Here is a 20285-nt window from a genome sequence, read left to right as displayed (position 1 = left end):
TCTGTTGTATCCATTTTTCACAGAGCATCCTGAAAGATTAATGTTTCTCAGAACACATGTTGGAAAACTCTGCCCTATATCATGTTGACTCCATCTCAGAAGACAGGATTGGATTATAAACAAGACCTAAAAGGTAAATATAATGGGCTAAATGTAACAAAGGGATATTTTAGGGGGATAAATGCTAACCTCCACACTTAGATGTGAAAAACCAATGGCACACATCTAAGAAGATACACAGGGGAATAAAGGCTGAGGTTATAGCTGGAAGCAAGCTCTGCAAGCACAGAGAAGGGGTGGTCACTTGAGAGGGGATGAAGGCAGGTAGATATGAGGTACTGGACAAAATTAGCGAAAGTCTACATATCCACAACAATGGTCAGACCACCCCTGGGACATTTCAGGTGCCAGGCTCAAAATGGCCCCTGACAAAGTGAGAAAGCGAGGCCCATCCATGGCAGGGCTGTGGTCATGGACCACTGGAGGCCACATCATCACTACCATCCTTGTCTCTGCGGTAACCACCATCTGCACCATACAGATGTCACATCTCAAACTCTTACTAGATGCCAGTCACTGTGCTTGCTAAGAACTTTATGCACATGTACAGGGGTTTGATCTTCATAATCATCCTGAAGTTGACTTTCTGTTTTATAGATGAATTCTGAGAGGTTAAGTCACTCTCTCAGGGTCACTCAGCTAGTCAGTGGTAGAGAATGGGGATCCTAACTCTGGCCATCTGGCCCCAGAGCCCAGGCTCCTGACCACACCGACTCCTTGGAAAGAGCAGCTTCAATGAATAACAATGGTCTCAGGAATTCCTACCTCAGGAATAATAATGGTAATAATCAATAATAATAATAAAAATAAATAATAGCTAATCATACTGGGTGCTACTGTGTGCAGGCACCATTCTACATGTAATACTCATTTAACCCTCACAACAACATAAATATAAGTACTAGCATTACCCTGCTTTACAGAGGAGGAAACCAAGGCACAGTCAACACAAGAATCAGGTGGAGTTAACATTCAAATCCAGGCAGTCTGGCCTCAGTGTCTGTCTGCTTAACCATCACACCAGATTGCCTCAGGGAAGCAAGAAGAAAACAGCTACTGAGCACCTACTATGTGCTTGGTGCTGTCCATACATATGTCATTGAACTGTCACCCCCACTTCATGAGGCAGGAACTACTAATCCACTGGCCAAGGAGAAGCAGGGGCCCAGAGAGGTGGAAAGCTTGTCCCAGGTGCCCTACTTTGCCCTACCTTGCCCCAGGTGCACTGAGGTTTGGGAGGAGATACACCCAACTCTGGAGCTCAGGCCACAAGGACCAATGGGACCACCTTCAGAAGGCTGAGGTGCTGTCACAGAGGGCAAAAAATTGCTCCACTGGGGCACCAGAAGGTAGGATGAGGATAAATGGCTGGAAGTTACAGGGGTAGAGGCAGAGACTGTGGCTCTCCTGGATAAGGTACTTGCTAGCGATCAAGACTTACTCGATGACTTGGGATGGCTACAAGGAGTGACATCCACCAGGCCTGGGCTGTGCTGGCAGGGGCTGCAGGCCACCTCTGGGAGGGATGCTGAGACCTGACCATTTGGTCCAGCCACCTGTCTTTCCCAAGCTCCTGGTCCTGACCAAACACCACACACTCGGCTGCCTATATGTTTTCCGATCCCTTTAGTCATGAGAGACAGGCCTCCCAGCCAGGCTGGGGCTCCTGGGGGACAGCCTGAAGCCCAGGCGGAGGATCTGTCAGCCCCCCGAGGAGTGCACTCTGTCTGTGTGCCTGCCTCTTTGTCTCCAACTGACAGAACCTTCAGGAAGAATTCCTCGAGCCCCCTCCTGCAGAGTCAGCTGGCATCCCTGGGCCCAGCTGCCCGCTGTCATGGCAACAGGCTCAGCTACAGCTTTCCAGCCAGGGGACCAGGGAGTTCAGGAGAGACCAACCACAGCCAAGGGGGAGGGGCCCTGGGTGGAGGCATCTCTGCCTCGAGGCCCCAGGTCTCCAACTACTCAGGCTGCCTTGCTGAGGCCACCTACCACCCCCTTCTGCCATTTGGGAGCTGCCCCATCCCTTCCCGACATGCTTTCTCTCTCTGGGCCAGAAAGGACAGGTTGTTGGCCTGCTCATCTGCCTTCACCCCAGGCCTTGAAAAGAGCACAGGATGGTGTTGGAAGACCAGGGCTCAAGACCTGGCTCAGCCAACATTTGGCTCTGTGACCTTAGGTAATAACTGCCTCTCTCTGGGCCTCTGAGGAAAGGGTCATTGTTTACTGAAGACTACACCATTCCTGGACAGAAGGGTGGCTGTTTCCAGCCCATCTGCTTGTCCTTTGTCCTAGATGGCTCTGCAGGTCCCTTCTAGAGCTGACGTCCTGAATGTATTTATGATTCCTCTGCTAACTTGCTGTGTGACTCTGCACAGTCGTTTCTCTTCTCTGGGCCTTAGACTTGTCCTTCCCACTCTGGCTTCTCCCAAGATCTGCCATGTGGAGTACACGGACTCATGGATCTGAATGCATTTTCTTTTTTTTTTTTTTTTTTTTCCTTTTTTGAGATGAAATTTTGCTCTGTTGCCCAGGCTGGAGTGCAGTGGCATGATCTCAGCTCACTGCAACCTCTGCCTCCCAGGTCCAAGAGAATCGCTTGAGGCAGTCCCAGTGCCTCAGCCTCCCGAGTAGCTGGGATTACAAGCACCCGCCACCACGCCCAGCTAATGTTTGTATTTTTTTTTAGTAGGGACAGGCTTTTCCCATGTTGGCCAGGATGGTCTTGAACTCCTGACCTCAAGTGATCCACCCGCCTCAGCCTCGCAAAGTGTTGGGATTACAGGGATGAGCCACAACGCCTGGCCTGAAATGCACTTTCCAAAGGAGGAGAGAGCAGTACAAGGGGGGCTCTCATGGCCTGGAATCCCCTCACCCACCCACCTCCCCAAACACAACAAGCCACTCACTCCGGATCTGCTTCTTGATCTCCTTGGAGGGGTCCAGCCAGTTCTAAAAGAAAAGATAGAGATCTTCAGAGGGAAGACACAGGAAAGGACCTGACTGGGCTGAGAGAGAGAAATATCCTGAAATGGCTGGTCAGCAGCCCCTTGTAGGGAACGCCCTTCCTTGGCTAAGCCTCTTGGTTCCTTTTCCTTGGGACTAGGGGGTGAGGGGAATGGGGCCAGGATTCACCACCAGGCTTGGACCCAGTGCCCGGAGCTGCCACTGCCCTGAGGCAGTCCCAGTGAGCAGGTGATGCATCTGCAATGGGACTGGCAGGAAGAAGGAAACTCAGAGCCTCCCAAGGGTAGGGGAGAAGCTCTAGCAGGGAGCTCCTCAGCTCCCCCAGCAACTCTAGCAGCCAGACCAGGGCTCTCCAAATTCTCATCTGGGGGTGACCTGTATGTCACCAAGAAATGGCTGAGACAGGGAACCGCAGGTGGATAGGGCTGGTTGAGCCTTGGGGACACGCAAACAGAAGATGCTTAATGATTTGAGCACTAATGGATGCTGTGGGGGGTGGCCAGGATTACAGGAGCCTAACGGAAGAGCAGGTCCCACCCTGCTCCCTAGCCCAGGTACCTTCTGGCTGTCGGCATCACAGAAGGTCAGGCCGAAGTAGTCCTTCTCTAGGAGGTTGAGGTGTTCACAGACCAGGTCAAACAGCACCTGGCCCCGGCCATGTTTCTAAGGAGGGAAGCAGAGCAGCTATGAGGCTGAAGCACACCCCGGGGCGAGGCTGGGAGATACCCTAGGCTCCACCAGGACAATTCAAAAACCCCAAGGGCCTTTCGGTGTCTGGACAGGAATGCAGCGCTCCTGCCACCCACTTGGCTCTGCCCTCTGAGTCCTAAGGGATCCTGGGGGTGACAACAATGGCCAGCTCCTTGATGGCCTTCTTCCAAGTTCCGGTGGTGGTTTCTGGACTTTGAGCTTGCTTGGGGAGAAGCTGAAGTGGAAGGCATAGGAAGTGACGGCTTTCTCCTTCCTTTTTAGTGATTAGGAGAAGGAGGCTAACTTAGACCGAAGGAGCAGAAAACCAAGTCCTAAGCTTTGGGTGTGAGAGGAAGAGAAGCCGCCCCTGGAATATGACAGAAGCGGGCAGGGGGAGAAGGGGAGGGCTTGGGACTCAGGGTCACAGTGTGACCCTCCCTTCCCTGAGTGAAATCCAGGGCAGCCCAGGCTAGCCCACCACTCCCTCCCCCACAGCCAGTGAGGTTTCACAGAGGCTCATGGGGCCTCCATCAGCTTCTGCTGGAAGTACCATTGTTAGGGCCAGGTAGGTTCCTCCCACTCCTGTAGAGCTAGGCTTGGGCCTCTCTGAACCACCATTCAGAATGACGAAGCCGAGAACCCGACTGGGCACTCCAAACCCACAGGGGTAAAGATGAGCACCAATAAGGGGATCACATGGCAGGGGAACAGGAGGCAGTCACCACCCAAAGAGGCAGGGACTCTAGAGAGGGAGTGAGACCCCTGTAAGGTCTGGCTGGGCCCTCGGGACCAAGCCTGACAAGGAATTCCTGAACCTGGAGATCATCAGAGAGAGAGGACCTAGCCTCAGTCAAATGCTTTGTGCACTTCTAGGACAGGCAGAAATGGCGTCTTGGGGCCCATCAAGGTAGGAGAGAGGACATAGAAGACAGCCCTTTCCTTTGTCCCAGGAGCAGGGAAGGTGAAGTCTTTCTATAGACAAAATACATACACAGTCGGGCGCAGTGGCTCATGCCTGTAATCCCAGCACTTTGGGAGGCCAAGGCAGGCAGATCACTTGAGGCCAGGAGTTTGAGACCAGCCTGGGCAACATGGTGAAACCCTGTCTCTACTAAAAATACAAAAATTAGCCGGGTGTGGTGGCGGGCACCTGTAATCCCAGCTATTCAGGAGGCTGAAGCAGGAGAACTGCTTGAACCTGGGAGATTGATGTTGCAGGGAGCTGAGATCGCACCACTGCACACCAGCCTGGGCAACAGAGCAAGACTCTGTCTCAACAAAAAAAAAAAAAGAAAGAAAAAAAAGAAAAAATACATGTACATAAAAACAAAACAAATCAAAACCCTGTAGAGAAGAGGGACTCAGTCTCCCAGGGCTCAGGAGTAAGCCACATCCCTAAAATCAGGGCATGGGAGAGAAAAGGGGGCAGCTCCTATAAATCTCAGTAGCAAGGACACCCTCTGAGCCCTTTCACACATGCGGAGAAGGGCCACGAATGCTGCCTCGGCAGGGATAGAACCTCTAAGGGCTCACAGAGGGGGCGAGCGAGAGCTCAGAATTAGGGCAGGAGTCAGAACCTATACAGGAAAAGGAGACCTAAATGTGAGGCCAGGAGGGCCAAACCCAGAAGGAGGCATCTGCTGTGTCACCACCATGGGGCAGGGCCATACCACAGGGTTTCTACATGGCCTGGGTGACATCTTCCCAATGGGCCGCCTCCCTGTGACGTGGTGATGGGCTTGCCATAGAACCCTGAGGTGACTAGTTTGTCCTGGAGACTTGAGATGGTGCCCTGGACAGGGACATTCACTAGGAAGGGAGGAGCCCTCTCTCCACCCAGTATATAAAAATGATTCTAATTTAAATGTCAGTCTCTCCTGGGTGAATAGGGGAGCCCAGTTCCCAGGTCTACTGTTTGTAGATCAGCCCTTACATGGTGGCATCCTTGCCAAGGTATAGTCACCCTGCAAAATCTTCCCCTGGTGCCAGCCCTGTACCTCGTCTAATTCTATTTGCAATCATAACCACTCTCTCCAGGCTTTGGTGCCACCATCTGTACAAAGGAGCTCCGAGCCAGGTCATCTCTCTGGACACTGTGACTGGTCCAGGACTCCTCTGGTTTGGCCCAAGCTGGGTACACACAGGAGCCTGCCCTGGACCTGAGGCTGGCTGACCGGGGACGGGACATATGGCACTCAGTGCTCCCCTACCTCCACCTCACACTCATACTCCGAGGCATCAAGCAGAGTGACCCGGCAGATGGCACTCTTGTATTTCTTGGCAATCTTCTGGGGCGATTTCTGGGCCTTGCTAGGCGTGGTCCTCTCCGAAAGGCCATCGGCCTCACTGTAGTCCTTCTCCTCCATGTCTAGGCTCTGCAGGACCAAGCAAGGGAATAGTTTGCTCAGTGAGTTTTAAGCCATGGCCTTTCCTATAAGTAAGAAGCAATATAGAGGCATCTGGGGCCAAGACAGACCCCAGAATGAAAGTCGCTACCGTCTGAGACCCACAGGGCAACTAGGGTCCATGGCTGGTGTGTACAGGAGGAGAGCCAGGGCTTCCATGCATAATGGGTGGCCTTGTGTGAGGGGTCCCCATCTTCCCTGCAGGCTACTGCTGCCATAGGCATCCTCTGAGGCAGGAGCATCCCATGAAACCAAAGCCAGTGGCCAGAGCTGCCCTGTCTCCCCAGAGCAGCACATGACTCATCACAGCATCCATCTGGTCTCCTTTTTGTCTGTCACTGGATCTAGCAGGAGTCTGGGAGCTGTGGACTGAGTTAAAGGAGAGGAGAAAGGCCAGAGACCTGCCCCACCGCCGCCCGCCCTGGGTCCTAACTCCACTGCTGACGCCCTCAGTGATCTTGGCCAAGTCCCTGCCCCCTCCAGGCCTGTCGTGAATTAAGGAAGGTGTTAATTAGATGAGGAGGTGAGTCTGTTGTAGCTTTAGGGCAATGGGTTTTGCTCTGGGGTTACATGGGGCTGGCCAAGCTAGAACAGACAGGTTCAGGGATAGGAAAATAAATGGAAAGAACTCAGGCTTCAAAATCAGATCTAGATTTGTCTTCACCTCTGTTACTTTATGGCAATGTGACTTTGGATAACTCATTTTATCCTGCTGGTGCTCAGTTTCCCCAGGTGTAAAATGGGGGAGTTAGTAGCTACCCTCTTTAGTCTGAGAGAATAAAATTTTAAAATGACCACAATGGGCCAAGCATGGTGGCTCACACCTGTAATCCCAGCACTTTGGGAGGCCAAGGTGGGAGGATCACTCAAGCCCAGGAGTTTGAGACCAGTCTAGGCAGCATAGCAAGACCTCATCTCTACTGAAAGTTAAAAAAAAAAAAAATTATGGCCAGGCATGGTGGCTCACACCTGTAATCCCAGCACTTTGGGAGTCCAAGGCAGGTGGATCACCTGAGCTCAGGAGTTTGAGACCAGCCTGGCCAATATGGTGAGACTCTGTCTTTACTAAAAATATATAAATTAGCTAGGCGTGGTGGTGCATGCCTGTAATCCCAGTTACTAAGGAGGCTGAGGCAGGAGAATTGCTCGAACCCGGGCGGCAGAGGTCACAGTGAGCGAAGAGTGCAGTGGCACCACTGCACTCCAGCCTGGGTGACAGGGCGAGACTCCAACTCAATTGAAAAAAAAAAAAGAAAGTTAAAACAATTAGCCAGGTGCGGTGGTGCACGCCTGTTGTCCCTGCTACTCAGGAGGCTGAGGCGGGAGGATTGCTTGAGCCTGGGAGATTGAGGCTGCACTCCAGCCTGGGCAACAGAGTGAGACCTGTCTCAAAAAAGAAAATAAAATAACAACAATGCTCCCAGCACAGTGCTTGGCATGTAACGGGTCACTAATAAATCTTAGTTTCCTTCTTTCCTCCCTCCAGAAAAAATACTGGAGCCCTAAGAACTGGACCTGGAGGACGGTCTGGGCAGGAAAGTTACGCCCATGCTCTCGGGCACACACCTGTTCAGCAGGCCGCGTGTCCTGCTGGGATGGATGCTTCTCATTGGAGTTGGCCTCTGGGTGGCCGTGGCCTGCAGGGGTCACAGGGGTGGTCACAGCGGCGGCAGCCTCGGGCTGCTGCGGGGCCTCCTCCTGAGCTTTCTTCACCTCAGAGTCGGGGCCTGTCTCTGTTGTCATGGTGACCAGCACGCCTGCATTGGCATGAAGGAGATCATGTGACAGGGAGGGACAGCAATGGTATGACAGCGAGAGGGGCAGGAACCACACGCGGAGAGAGACAGATGGAGGCAAGCGGACAAAGAGTCACAGGGCAAAGGGAGGAGGAAGGGAGAGACAGAGGAAGTGGGGAGGAGGGAGGGTCATGGGAGGTGAGGGGTTAGTGGCCGAGGTCACAGGCACCCCTCCCACCCTGTGTCTGCAGCTCTTCAGGGACTCAAATCTCTGGGCCTTTCATAGGGATGATGAGTCCTTCCAGGGAGCCCTGCTCTACCAGGAGCACACGGGGCTGCCAGTGACCGCCTCCAGGCAGGGTCCAAGCCAGGCTGTCTCTCCAGCCACCTCACCTGGCGCTTGGTAGACCCTCAGCAAAGCTGGATGCACAGAATTTAACTAAAAGAACCCTGGGTTCCAGACCTTTCCAGTGCTGAAGCTGGACACACCTCTTCATACCCCAAGCTTCAATAATTCCTGCCCTGCTAACTTCACAGAATAGATGCAAAAAGAGAATGACAGGAAGAAACTTGAAACAAAACAAAACAAAAAAACGCGCAGGCTTGACGATGTAAAAGTCAAAAGAACAGGCTCAGTCCCCGAGTTGGCCACAAATGTGGCAGTCACTTCACCTCTCTCAGACTCATCCAAAACATGAGCAACGTAGAGAAATGCTTTCTGGGATAAACTATTCTTGTCATTTTCCCCTTTCAGCAGTAAATGAGGAGATTTCAGAGAGTCAAGGACCCATTGCCCAGCTATTCTGCTGGAATAGGCAAGTTACAGAGAGAGAAAGAGAGAGAGAGAATGGCATGGTCTCATTTTTATATTTGAAAAACAAAACACGCCAGGCGCAGTGGCTCATGCTTGTAATCTCAGCACTTTGGGAGGCCGGGGAGGGCGGATCACCTAAGTTCGGCAGTTCAAGACAACCTGGCCAACATGGTGAAACCCCGTCTCTACCAAAAATACAAAAATTAGCCAGGTGTGGTGCCGCACTTCTGTAATCCCAGCTACTCAGGAGGCTGAGGCAGGAGAATCGCTTGAACCTGGGAGGCGGAGGTTGCAGTGAGCTGAGATTGCACCACTGCACTCTAGCCTGGGCAACAGTGTGAGACTCCTTCTCCAAAAGAAAAAGCAAAAAGAAAAACAAAACAGTAACCTCAACAACATATGTTTGTGTTTGCACACATTTAGTAAAAGGTCTGAAAGGATACTTACCAATGTTAAGAGAGGTTGGTAAGGCAGAAGTGGGTAAAGGAAAATGAAAGAGATCCCTGGGAACTGGGTGACATAAGAGAGAAAACTTCACTTTTCACTTTATATGTTTTGGAAGTACTTTTATCTTTTAAAATATGCATACATAAGCCGGGAGCAGTGGCTCATGCCTATAATCCCAGCATTTTGGGAAGCTGAGGCAGGCAGATCACCTGAGGTCAGGAGTTCGAGACTAGCCTGGCCAACATGGTGAAACCCCGTCTCTACTAAAAATACAAAAATCAGCTGGCTGTGGTGATGCATGCCTGTAATCCCAGCTACTGGGGAGGCTGAAGCAGGAGAATCGCTTGAACCCAGGAGGCAGAGGTTTCACTGAGCCACTGCACTCCAGCCTGGGTGATAAGAGTGAGACTCCATCTCAAAAAAAAAAATTAAATTAAAATAAATAAAATATACATACGTACTTTTTTAAACGTACAAGTTGGCTTTTTAGAAAGGTAGGGTGGCGGAGGGGCATCAGATGCACCCATTCCTGCCCCCAATCAACAGATCCTCAAAAAAAAGCTTTGAAGCTAAAACCAGGGAAATAGAGAAATGAGCAGGAACCCTCACCCCTGAGTCCAGGCCCTTCCTCTAAATCTATCATATTACATGAGAGAGATTCAGGCTAGACTGGCATGGCACGCCCTCTCCCCTGCACCATCCATCGTGGGAGGCCTCTGATAGACAGACAGACAGACACAGCATCCACCCTGGGCTAGCCACGTGCTCCAGGTCCCCCGCCCCACACTTCCTTTTCATTTTTCAGTTTTTCTCCCTGCATCTCAGTGGACATCAGCCCAGCCCAAAGCCAAGAGCACTGGATAGAAAGCCAGGGACCCTGAGCATCCCACTCAGGCACAGGAGAGCTCTGGGGCCCTGAACATCCTCAGCCCCCCACAGAGTGGATAACGGTGGAAAGGCTTTTTGCGTGGAGGCTTGGAGTACAAATGAGAGGGTTTGTTGTTACTGATGCTGCTATTTAGAAGGAAGATGAGGAGGAAGGGAAGGCCTGGGTCCCCATCACCTCCTCCCCACCCAGAAATGCTTTCCACTCAAGCCACTACTCTCTGCTTTACGGGTATAACTGAAAGCCATAGTTAAATAAAGGCTCTCTGTCACTTACAGGACAATGAGTGCTGACTCCAGGCCAGGATACAAAGCAATGAGAGCTGCTCTAGGGGAGCCCACAGCCTTGGAAGGGTCCAAATGATACCGGTGCACCGGGCTCAGGATCTTTTCTGAGCCTACACTTAAGGATACTGGTCATAATGCCAGATAAGACCTATAGGCAAGAACTCTTAAAATAACTGCCTACTTAATTTTGCTTAAAAAGAAAAAAAAAAAAGCATCACAGACTCATCTGTGTGTTTTCTGCTGTGAGATGCAGAATCCACATGACCCCTTGTGGGCCCAGACAGCCGGGAGACACTTCCACTCCTCCCTCTCCGATGGCCTCAATCTGATTTCAGCTCACACTCTCGGAACTTTTCCTGGGCCTGAGGTTCCTTGAAATAGCCAGGAAAGCAACCTTAAATAAATATCCCAGTCTTCCTCTGCCTGGGTCTCCAGCAGAGCCCGCTGGCAGCAAATGCCTGGCGCTCCCAGAACGACAGAGGAGAGGAGCTGAATGCCTTTTGAGATCATTTTTGAGATAATTCAATCTACTCCTCTTCCTTTACAGGTGAGACCCAGTGAGCAAAAAAGACGACTGACAGTCATTTCCTCAGAAACCAGGTTTCCCTGGTTCCTCCGCCCACTCTCCTCCCTCCCCAGCCTCCAGACTCCCCAGATCCTAACTCTAGGTCTGCCTTCTCTCCACTGTACTTGGCTGCCTCAAGCAAACCCCAACAGAACCCCCCAAAGGAGAAAATACTCAGGTTCACGCTAGACACCAAGGACGTGGCAGGAGCCACCTCTGCATTCCATGGCCAGGGGCTAGTGAGAGAAATGATGGCTTATCCACTCTAAAGAGTTAAAAAAAAAAAACGTAAAAAATCATGGAAAAGATTTGAGTAAAAAAGCATGATACACAATAGTTTGTACAGATTATCTCTGTGTTAATGAATACACATGCACAGATACAGAAAATTCAGCAAAGTATTAACTATAGTTATTTCTGGGTGGCGGGAAGACAGATTATTATTTTTTCTTCTGTTTAACTGTAGTTCTTGGTTTTGCTACTATACTTGGAGATTCCTTGAATGAGTTTAAGTTAGAGGTCAAAAAAGAAATTTTTCTGAGGCACATGGCTTGATATGGCAGTATGAGAAGGAGATAAAATCTGTTTAAACCTTTAAAAAATTTATAAATCAAAAATAACATATTTTAAAAAAAAATCTATGATGAAATCTTTATTTCACAAATCCAAGGATAACAGCATGGTTCTCTCACTAGGCCACAGAAAGGGAGCCTAGGTGGCCCTGGCTTCTGACATAGCCCGTCACGTGGGCATGGTTCTGCCCAGGCCCAGGTGAGCACAGACTGATGGAGCCTGCTGTGCGGCTAGGCTGGGCCAGGCACTGTAGTGGCCCCTGGAGGGAAGCACGTGCTGGTTCCCGAGGAGCTGGCTGCAGTGTGGGAAGAGGATGCTCACCCAGGAAATGGCTAAACACTCATGCAGGAGATGATTTAGATTTGCCATGTATGTTTCAGCCTCTCAGCAGAGTCTGGGGACCTGGTGATCTGGACTATAGCCTGGAGTTCCCAAAGGAAGCTTCTAGGGTGGGGAGGTGAAGGTGGAATTAGGTGTTGAAAAAAGGGAGCCATTTAGACAGGAGATGCAGGGAGAGCATTTGAGCTGAGTCACCATGTGGGCAAATGCCCAGAGATGGGAAGAAGGGGGTTGGGCAGGGGATAGAGAGGAGACCTTGACATTCTGGCACTTCAGAGTGAGAAGCCTATAAAGGTGAGCACCAAACAGCCTGGAAGGAGGAACTGGTTGGAGCTTGGGAGGAGTGACGGAGCTGGGAGCCTTGCAAGAGTCAGAAGCATCACTGTGCAGGAGAAGGACAGAGATCCCAACACTAAGCGTTGCTGCCAGCCAGGCCCAGGGCTAGAGACTTCACACAGTCATTCATGGACCTCTTGAAGGGAGGTAGAGCAGGCGGCCCTGTGGCTCAGTGCTTCACAGCACAGGCTGTGGAGTCAGGCAGACCCAGATCCAAAGCCTAGTGCCAATGCTTGCTCACTCTGTGACCTTGGACAAGTGACTTCACTTTTCTGAGCCTGAGTTGCCACTTTTTTTTTTTTTTTTTTTGAGACAGAGTCTTGCTCTGTCACCCAGACTAGAGTGTAGCGATCTCAGCTCACTGCAACCTCTGCCTCCTGGGTTCAAGCAATTTCTCCTACCTCAGCCTCCCGAGTAACTGGGATTACAGGTGACCGCCACCGCAGCCAGCTAATTTTTCTATTTTTAGTACAGATGGGGTTTCACCATCTTGGCCAGGTTGGTCTCGAACTCCTGACTTTGTGATCCACCCGCCTTGGCCTCCCAAAGTGCTAGGATTACTGAGGCTAGGCTGAGGCAGGAGAATGGCTTGAACTGGGAGTCAGAGGTTGCAGTGAGCCGAGATCGCGCCACTGCACCCCAGCCTGTCAACAGAGGAAGACTCCATCTAAAAAAAAAAAAAAAGCACTTAACATGGTATACACCCAATAAAACAAGCCTGAGACGTAGGGTCTATAATTACCAGCAGTAATGGGAAGCTGCAGTGAGGAGGGGCCTGAGAACGGGACTTCAGAAGTGTCCACCCACAACAAATGGAGAAAGAGATGTTTCTAACAGACAGAGGCCAGCAGGGCCAGACTGATGACACTAACATATGAAAGGCCTAATGCACAGGATTAGAAAAGAGAAAGGTCAGCCAGAGAAGTAAATGCTGACAGCGCCCGTACTTACTCTGTCTGGGGGAAAGGGACCCAGTGAGGCCAGGGATGCTTGCCTGGGCTGGGGCTGGCCCAGCAGACTGTCAGCATCTGACCCTCTTCAACACCCTAACCACCCTCTGGCTCCTCTAGCTCACCTTCCAGGGGCACTCAGCAGCCTTCTCACCTGTGGCTGTTTATCTGGGTGGTCTGCAGGGAGAGGGTGTCCTAGCCCAGATGAGGCAATATCCACTCAGCCTGGCAGTGAAACCACTCCTTAAAAATGAATCAACTGGTATCCGGTTTATACATCAGGCCCTCTAACCAGGGTTAGCATGAGTCAGCATCTCTGAGTCCAGTAACTTGGATTTGCTCCTTTTCTCCATCACCATTGCAACTGCCTAAATCTAAGCCACTATCAGCTTGTTCCAGGAGCTGCCCCAGCCTGCTCCATGGTCTCCCTGTGACCACTTGGGCCCTCCTAGAGTTTATTATCCACAAAGCAGCCATAAGAATCTTTCCAAAACTCTCAATGGACACCCTCTTTATTTATTATTTATTATTATTGTTATTATTATTATTATTATTATTGGAGATGGAGTCTCGCTCCATGGCCCAGGCTGGAGTGCAGTGGCATGATTTCGGCTCACTGTAACCTCCACCTCCTGGATTCAAGCAATTCTCCTGCCTCAGCCTCCCAAGTAGCTGAGACTACAGGCACCCGCCACCATGCCCAGCTAATTTTTGTATTTTTAGTAGAGATGGGGGTTTCACCATGTTGCCCAGGGTGGTCTTGAACTCCTGAGCTCAGGCAATCCGCCCGCCTCAGCCTCCTAAAGTGCTGGGATTACAGGTGTGACCCACCGCACCCAGCCGGATGCCCTCTTTAAAACCCCCAGGGGCCTCCCATTAAAATAAAACACAAACTCTTTATCAAAGCTACAGACCTCTGTATATGGCTGTTGTCCATCTATTCAGCATCAGCTCCCACCACTACTGGTCCCCTATTCCCTCCCCACGCCGCCACCATCACCATGAGCCTGTCACATTGGCTTTCCGTCTGTTCTTCGACTGTGCAAGGCTTTGGGGCTTTGTCCTTAATGATAGTCTGTAATGTTCCCTCTGCATGGACAGCTTGGCAGCTCCCACCTTCAGATTGTGAATTTGTGTGCCCCCTGACCACCCTGTCTAATTTATTTAGGTCCTTTCCCCTGTTTTTTTGGTTACAGCATGCTAGATTGTTTTGTTTTTGTTTCATTTTGCCATTGTAACCATTGTTAAGGGTAACAATTCAGAGGCATTAATTACATTCACAATGTTGTGCAAAAATCACCACTATCTATTTCCAAAAATTCTTATCACCCCAAACAGAAACTTCGAATCCATTAAGCAAGCATGCTGGGTTGGGTGATTGGTTTTCTTTTTCTTTTTTTTTGGAGACAGTCTCGTTCTGTTGCCCAGACTGGAGTGCAGTGGCATGATCTCAGCTCACTGCAACCTCCACCTCCCAGGTTCAAGCAATTCTCCTGCCTTGGCCTCCCCAGTAGGTGGGAATACAGGTGCACACAGCCATGCCCAGCTAATTATTTTGTATTTTAGTAGAGATTGGGTTTTGAATTCTTGAGCTCAGCCAATCTGCTCGCCTTGGCCTCCCAAAGTGCTAGGATTACAGGTGTGAGTCACCACGCCCAGCTGGGTGGTCGGTTTTCATAGTAATTATCACAAACTGATCTTCTATCATTGATTGATTTACTTATTTCTTTTTATCCCTCCTTCCAAAATAAACTCCATAAAGATAAGAATTTTGTCTGGTTAGCCATTATCCCCAGGGCTCAGCGCAGTTCTTGATAAATAAAAACAACATTATCATTTGTAGTCTGCTATTTGCTAGGCGCTGATCTGAGTACTTTACATCAATGAACTCACTTCATCTTCACAATAACCTATAATGGGTAATAGGTGCTCTTATTATCCCTATTTTACAAAAGAAGAAACTGAAGCAGAAAAGTTAAGGAACTTGCTCCAGGTCACACAGCTAGTAAACAGCAGTGCCAGAATTCACATTCAGCAGATTTGGCATCAGATGGAGGGGTAGATGGATAAAAGGTTGAACACATGGATGACTGATGGATAGAACACAAAGAGACAATTTCTAGTCTACCCAACTGAGGATGGAGACCTGGGCTGCATTCACCTTGGGAGCCTTTGTGGCTACCAGCCAGCCTGCCTCTCCTGATGATTTATTTTATCTCAACACCTGATGTTTCCATCCAAAGACCTGATATTATTCTCCTCATTTTACTAATGAGGATGCACACGTGCAAAGAGGCAAATGGATTTGTCCAAGGTCATAAGGCTGTGCCAGGTATCTCTGACTCCAGAGTTCTTCCCACTGTATGGCATTCCAGCAACCTCAGGGGGCTCATGCTGTACTGATTTCTCCCAGGGTTGGGGCTGGCTAAAGAAAGACTTCCCAAGATTGAAAAGGAAATATACTGGGAAGAGCTGAACTTAGAATTGGGACCACTGCTGCTTCAGTGCTTCCACTTCCGATCTGATCAGCTTTGGGCAGGTCACTTCCTCTTTCTTTTTTCTTTTTTGAGATGGATTCTCGCTCTGTCGCCCAGGCTGGAGTGCAGTGGCACAATCTTGGCTCACTGCAACCTCTGCCTCCCTGGTTCAAGCAATTCTCCTGCCTCAGCCTCCCGAGTAGCTAAGATTACAGGTGCATGCCACCATGCCCAGCTAATTTTTGTATTTTTAGTAGAGACAGGGTTTCACCATGTTGGCCAGGCTGGTCTTGAACTCCTGACCTCAGGTGATCCACCCACCTTGGCCTCCCAAAGTGCTGGGATTACAGGCGTGAGCCACCACACCCGGCCACTTCCTCTTTCTGAGCATGTTTCCTCATGTGTCAAACAGGGATGAGAGACCCTGTCCACATCAGAGGAAGGCCATGGAGATCAAGGCTATTACAGAGAATGGGAGGACTTTGAGATACAAAAGTTAATGTCCTGGGCCAGGCGCGGTGGCTCATGCCTGTAATCCCAGCACTTTGGGAGGCCGAGGCAGGCAAATCACTTGAGGCCAGGAGTTCAAGACCAACCCAGCCAACATGGTGAAACTTTGTTCCTAGAAAAAATACAAAAATTAGCCAAGTGTGGTGGTGCGTGCCTGTAATCCCAGCTACCTGGGAGGCTGAGGCAGAAGAATTGCTTGAAACTGGGAGGCAGAGGTTGTAGTGAGCTCAGATCACACCACTGCACTCCAGCCTGGGTGACAGAACGAGATTCTGTCTCAAAAATAAATAAATAGCCAGGCGCAGTGGCTCACACCTGTAATCCTAGCATTTTGGGAGGCTGAGGCGGGTGGATCACCTGAGGTCAGGAGTTCGAGACCAGCCTAACCAATATCGTGAAACCCTATCTCTACTAAAAATACAAAAATTAGCCGGGCATGGTGGCAGGCTCCTGTAGTCCCAGCTACTCGGGAGCCTGAGACAGGAGAATTGCTTGAACCTCAGCAGCAGAGGTTGAAATGAGCCGAGATCATGCCACTGAACTCCAGCCTGGAGACAGAGCAAGACTCCATCTCAAAAAAATAAAATTAGATAAATAAATAAATAAATAAATAAAAAGTGAATATTCTGCTGGATACAGAGGAGACTATGTTATAGATGCTTATGACATGTACACAAGAAGCATGTCTTTGTATGCATAGGCACAGCAGTGAAACAACATGAGAACACACACAGCCACATGTATCATGCAAGCAAGGTTGTCTCTTCTAAACCCTGCACACCAATGACACCAAAGACTGTTGCCCAGGTGTTCTTGGAAATTCTGAACCAGGTGAGAGAGGAGATGGGGGGCAGAGGAGGGAGGAGACACCAAAACACCAAGAGACTCCCAGGCAGAAAAAAAGTCTCTTGTTTTGAATGATGTTTTTAATAGTCAGTTACTAAGACAACTCTTTCTGGGAAGTCAGGGGACATGTCTCTCCCATCTCCCTACAACCATGTCGCTTGGGTTGTTAGTCTCCATGTGCACCCCCAGATACATGACCTGCTTGAAGAAGCAGGAGGCTGGCCCATTGGACTGTCCCTTGAGCTCCCTTGCCTCCTGGCTTCTGGTTCCATTTGGCCAATAGAAGACACTGGCAGGGGCCGGGCACAGTGGCTCACGCCTGCAATCCCAGCATTTTGGGAGGCAAGGTGGGTGGATGACTTGGGGTCAGGAGTTTGAGACCAGCCTGGCCAACAAGGTGAAACCCTGTCTCTACTAAAAATATAAAAATTAACTGGGTGTGGTGGCAGGCGCCTGTAGTCCCAGCTACTAGGGAGGCTGAGGCAGACCTGGGAGGTGGAAGTTGCAGTGAGCCAAGATCATGCTACTGCACTCTAGCCTGGATGACAGAGACTCTGTCTTAAAAAAAAATAATAAAGAAGAAGGCACTGGCAGGAATTCAGAAGGTGGAAGGAGAGAGATCCTGGGTGTATCTTCCCCAATTTCTCTCTCTGTGGTCCTGGTGGTGGCTGAGCCCCTCTGCGACAGCTCCCTGCCCACCTCTACTGGTCACGGAATTCAGGTAACACCACTCCCTCCTGCTCATTCAGGCCGAGAGCTAGTAATGCCTTCTGTCACTGTTAGTTTGTGGGTGCCTCACCATCCCATGTGGGTTCCCCTCACCCTGCTCACATCTTTATTAACATCTCCTCAGGTGAAGCATCTGAGTGGAATTCTGTTTCCTGTCAGAATCTGACTGATCCACCACCTGATGCTCACTTAGGATAAGGGGAGCCTGAGAAGAGGCAGAATAGGCTAAGAAGTCAAGGAAGGCAAGGGAACCGTAAGGAAGCCCCTTAACCTCTTTGTGCCTCAGTTTCTTCATCTGTAAAGTCATGATGATAAACTTACATACCTCATAGGCTTACTGTGAAAATGGAATCAGATCATGCCTGTAAAACACTAAACACATACCAGAATATTAGAAATATTTGCTCCAGAAATATTACTCTCCAATTAAGTCCAAAGACTAAAATGTTAACAATAGCCTTCCCTTGGAGAAGGAAATAGGGGACTTTTTCTCTGTATTTTTCAATTTTCTACTATGAGCATGTATTACTTTCGGAGTCAGAAAAGAAAAAAGAAGAATTACAAGAAAAAAAAAAAAAAACAGAAAGAGTGCCTATTAGGGCTTATTCTTTCTCTCACTTGCTGGAGATGATGTGACTTCCTTCCCAAGGGGACTTCCCCAGTATGGAACACTCACTTCCCTGAGTGATAATGTCTGCATGGACGTGAATGAAAGGATGGAGGGTACAGGCTGAGAGAGCTGCCTCTGAGACCTCAAGCCACTTTCACAGCCAGGCAAGAAGGATCAAAAAGGGAGCTGGGTCTGCAGTCATCCTGTCTGGTGCTTGGATTTGTACATGGCAGTGGGGAGACGGCAATTCGTCAGAGGTTTGCAGTACCCACGGACACCACTTTAGACCAAACAATGTGAAAAGGCCACCACCCATCAGCCTTGGCTTCTTGCCCAAAAGCTTCACGGGCCACTAGGGAGCCTCAGGCTGATGTGCAGTGGTGGGCTGGGGACCATGTGACAGCACAGAACTGCAGAGTAACAGCATTAAAACGGAGACATGCGTCCCACCTGGCCCATCCTGATGACGATGCAGAAGGCAGAGAGAGACCTCCCGCTAGCAGGGTATCCTCCGAGAACCGGGCAACATGCTGGCTGTCTTTTGGGCTTTATCTTATTTGAGCTGCACAAGGGCCACATGGAGTAGGTGAGCTTATTTCCCAGGCGGCTTAGTGGCCAAGGCCACATGGCTAGTCAGTTTCAAGGAGAGCCAGGACTAGGACTCAAGTCTGCTGGCTCACAGTCCAGTGCTCTCCCCACTCAATGCTGCTACATCCCACGACCTCTAACTTGCTGTAAGCCATATAACCAAAGCTACTGTTGCTCTGGATGTAGAAATAATAACGGCAGTATCAATCCCTCCCACATGCAGGGCACTTTACAACTTAAAGGATCTTTTTATAATCATTTTGCTTGGACCTCACCAATTAGCCACTGTTGAGAGTGGGCAGGAAACAGCAGTTACAGACATGGGCTTATGAGCCAGAGCTGGAATCCTGATGCCACAGGCTTGGTGACCTTGGGCAGGTTACTTAACCTCTATTGAGAAGACTATCCCCTGCACCTCCAAGGTGTATAGTGAGAATTAAATGAGATAGGCAGGGTGTGGTGGCTCACGCCTGTAATCTCAGCACTCTGGAAGGCCAAGGAGGGAGGATTGCTTGAGCCCAGGAGTTTGAGAGCAGTCTGGGCAACAGAGCGAGACACTGTCTTTACCCTGTGCACCCCCCCAAATTAGCCGGGCATGGTGGGGTGCACCTGTAGTCCCAGCTACTCAGGAGGCTGAGGCAGGAGGATCACTAGAGCCTGGGAGTTTGAGGTCACAGTGAGCTGTGACTATGCCACTGCACTCCAGCCTGGGTGACAGAGTGACAGGCTGTCTTTAAAAAAACAAGAATAACGACCGGGCCTGTAATCCCAGCACTTTGGGAGGCTGAGGCAGGCAGATCACCTGAGGTCAGGAGTTCGAGACCAGCCTGGCCAACACAGTGATAACCTGTCTCTACTAAAAATACAAAAATTAGCCAGGCAGGTGGCACGTGCCTGTAATCCCAGCTACTTGGGAGGCCAAGGCAGGAGAATTGCTTGAACCGGGGAGGCGGAGGTTGCAGTGAGCTGAGATCCTGCCATTGCACTCCAGCCTGGGCAACACAGCAAGACTCCATCTCAAAAACAAAACAAAAAAACCCAAAAAACAAACAAACAAAAAAATAAGAAGAATAAAATAAAAAGAAAAAATAGAAAAACAGATAATGCACATGAAGCTTGCTCTAGCACAGTATTTGACATATAGAAGACACTCAGTGGCAGCAATGGCTCTGATCACCACCAGACAGATGGACAAACTGAGGTACAGAGAAGGTAGAAAGCTTGTCCAAGGACAGTCTGGGTGTGGGCAGCTGCACAGCCCAAGCAGCAGCTTAGAGCATCCTAAGAGAATTTGAAAATTTCCTAGGAGAGCTCCATACTGGGTGGGTGAAAGAAAGGGTCTTTCCCTGGGACATCACCACCTTTTGAGGGTGACAGAGAGATGGCCTTCTCCAAGACCAGTTCCCCCAGGCTCCAGTGAGGAGAGGAGGGAACAGGAGAAGGGAGAAGCAGCAGACCTTTGAGGGCAACTCT

General features: G+C 50.0%; 1 protein-coding gene across 50 annotated transcripts in view; it reads right to left on the bottom strand.

The window, feature by feature from the left end:
• EPB41L1 (erythrocyte membrane protein band 4.1 like 1) overlaps positions 1-20285 on the bottom strand; it is a 139877-nt gene that overhangs the window by 51185 nt on the left and 68407 nt on the right. For 26 of the 50 annotated variants that reach the window (XM_063802892.1, XM_063802893.1, XM_063802894.1 and 23 more), the window contains 4 exons: positions 7686-7876; positions 5925-6089; positions 3583-3687; positions 2967-3009 (listed from right to left, as the gene is read on the bottom strand). In XM_063802892.1, the coding sequence (XP_063658962.1) occupies positions 2967-3009; positions 3583-3687; positions 5925-6089; positions 7686-7862 (490 nt within the window). In that variant the 5' untranslated portion in view covers positions 7863-7876. The remainder of the gene's footprint in view (positions 1-2966; positions 3010-3582; positions 3688-5924; positions 6090-7685; positions 7877-20285) is intronic. The other 24 variants (XM_016937830.3, XM_054674701.1, XM_054674695.1 and 21 more) reach the window with 1 other exon arrangement.

The sequence above is a fragment of the Pan troglodytes genome, chromosome 21, assembly GCF_028858775.2.
Source record: "Pan troglodytes isolate AG18354 chromosome 21, NHGRI_mPanTro3-v2.0_pri, whole genome shotgun sequence".
In the NCBI taxonomy this organism is placed as follows: domain Eukaryota; kingdom Metazoa; phylum Chordata; class Mammalia; order Primates; family Hominidae; genus Pan; species Pan troglodytes.
The sequence above is the reverse complement of the archived record's forward strand: the minus strand, read 5'-3'. Positions and strand labels throughout refer to the sequence as shown.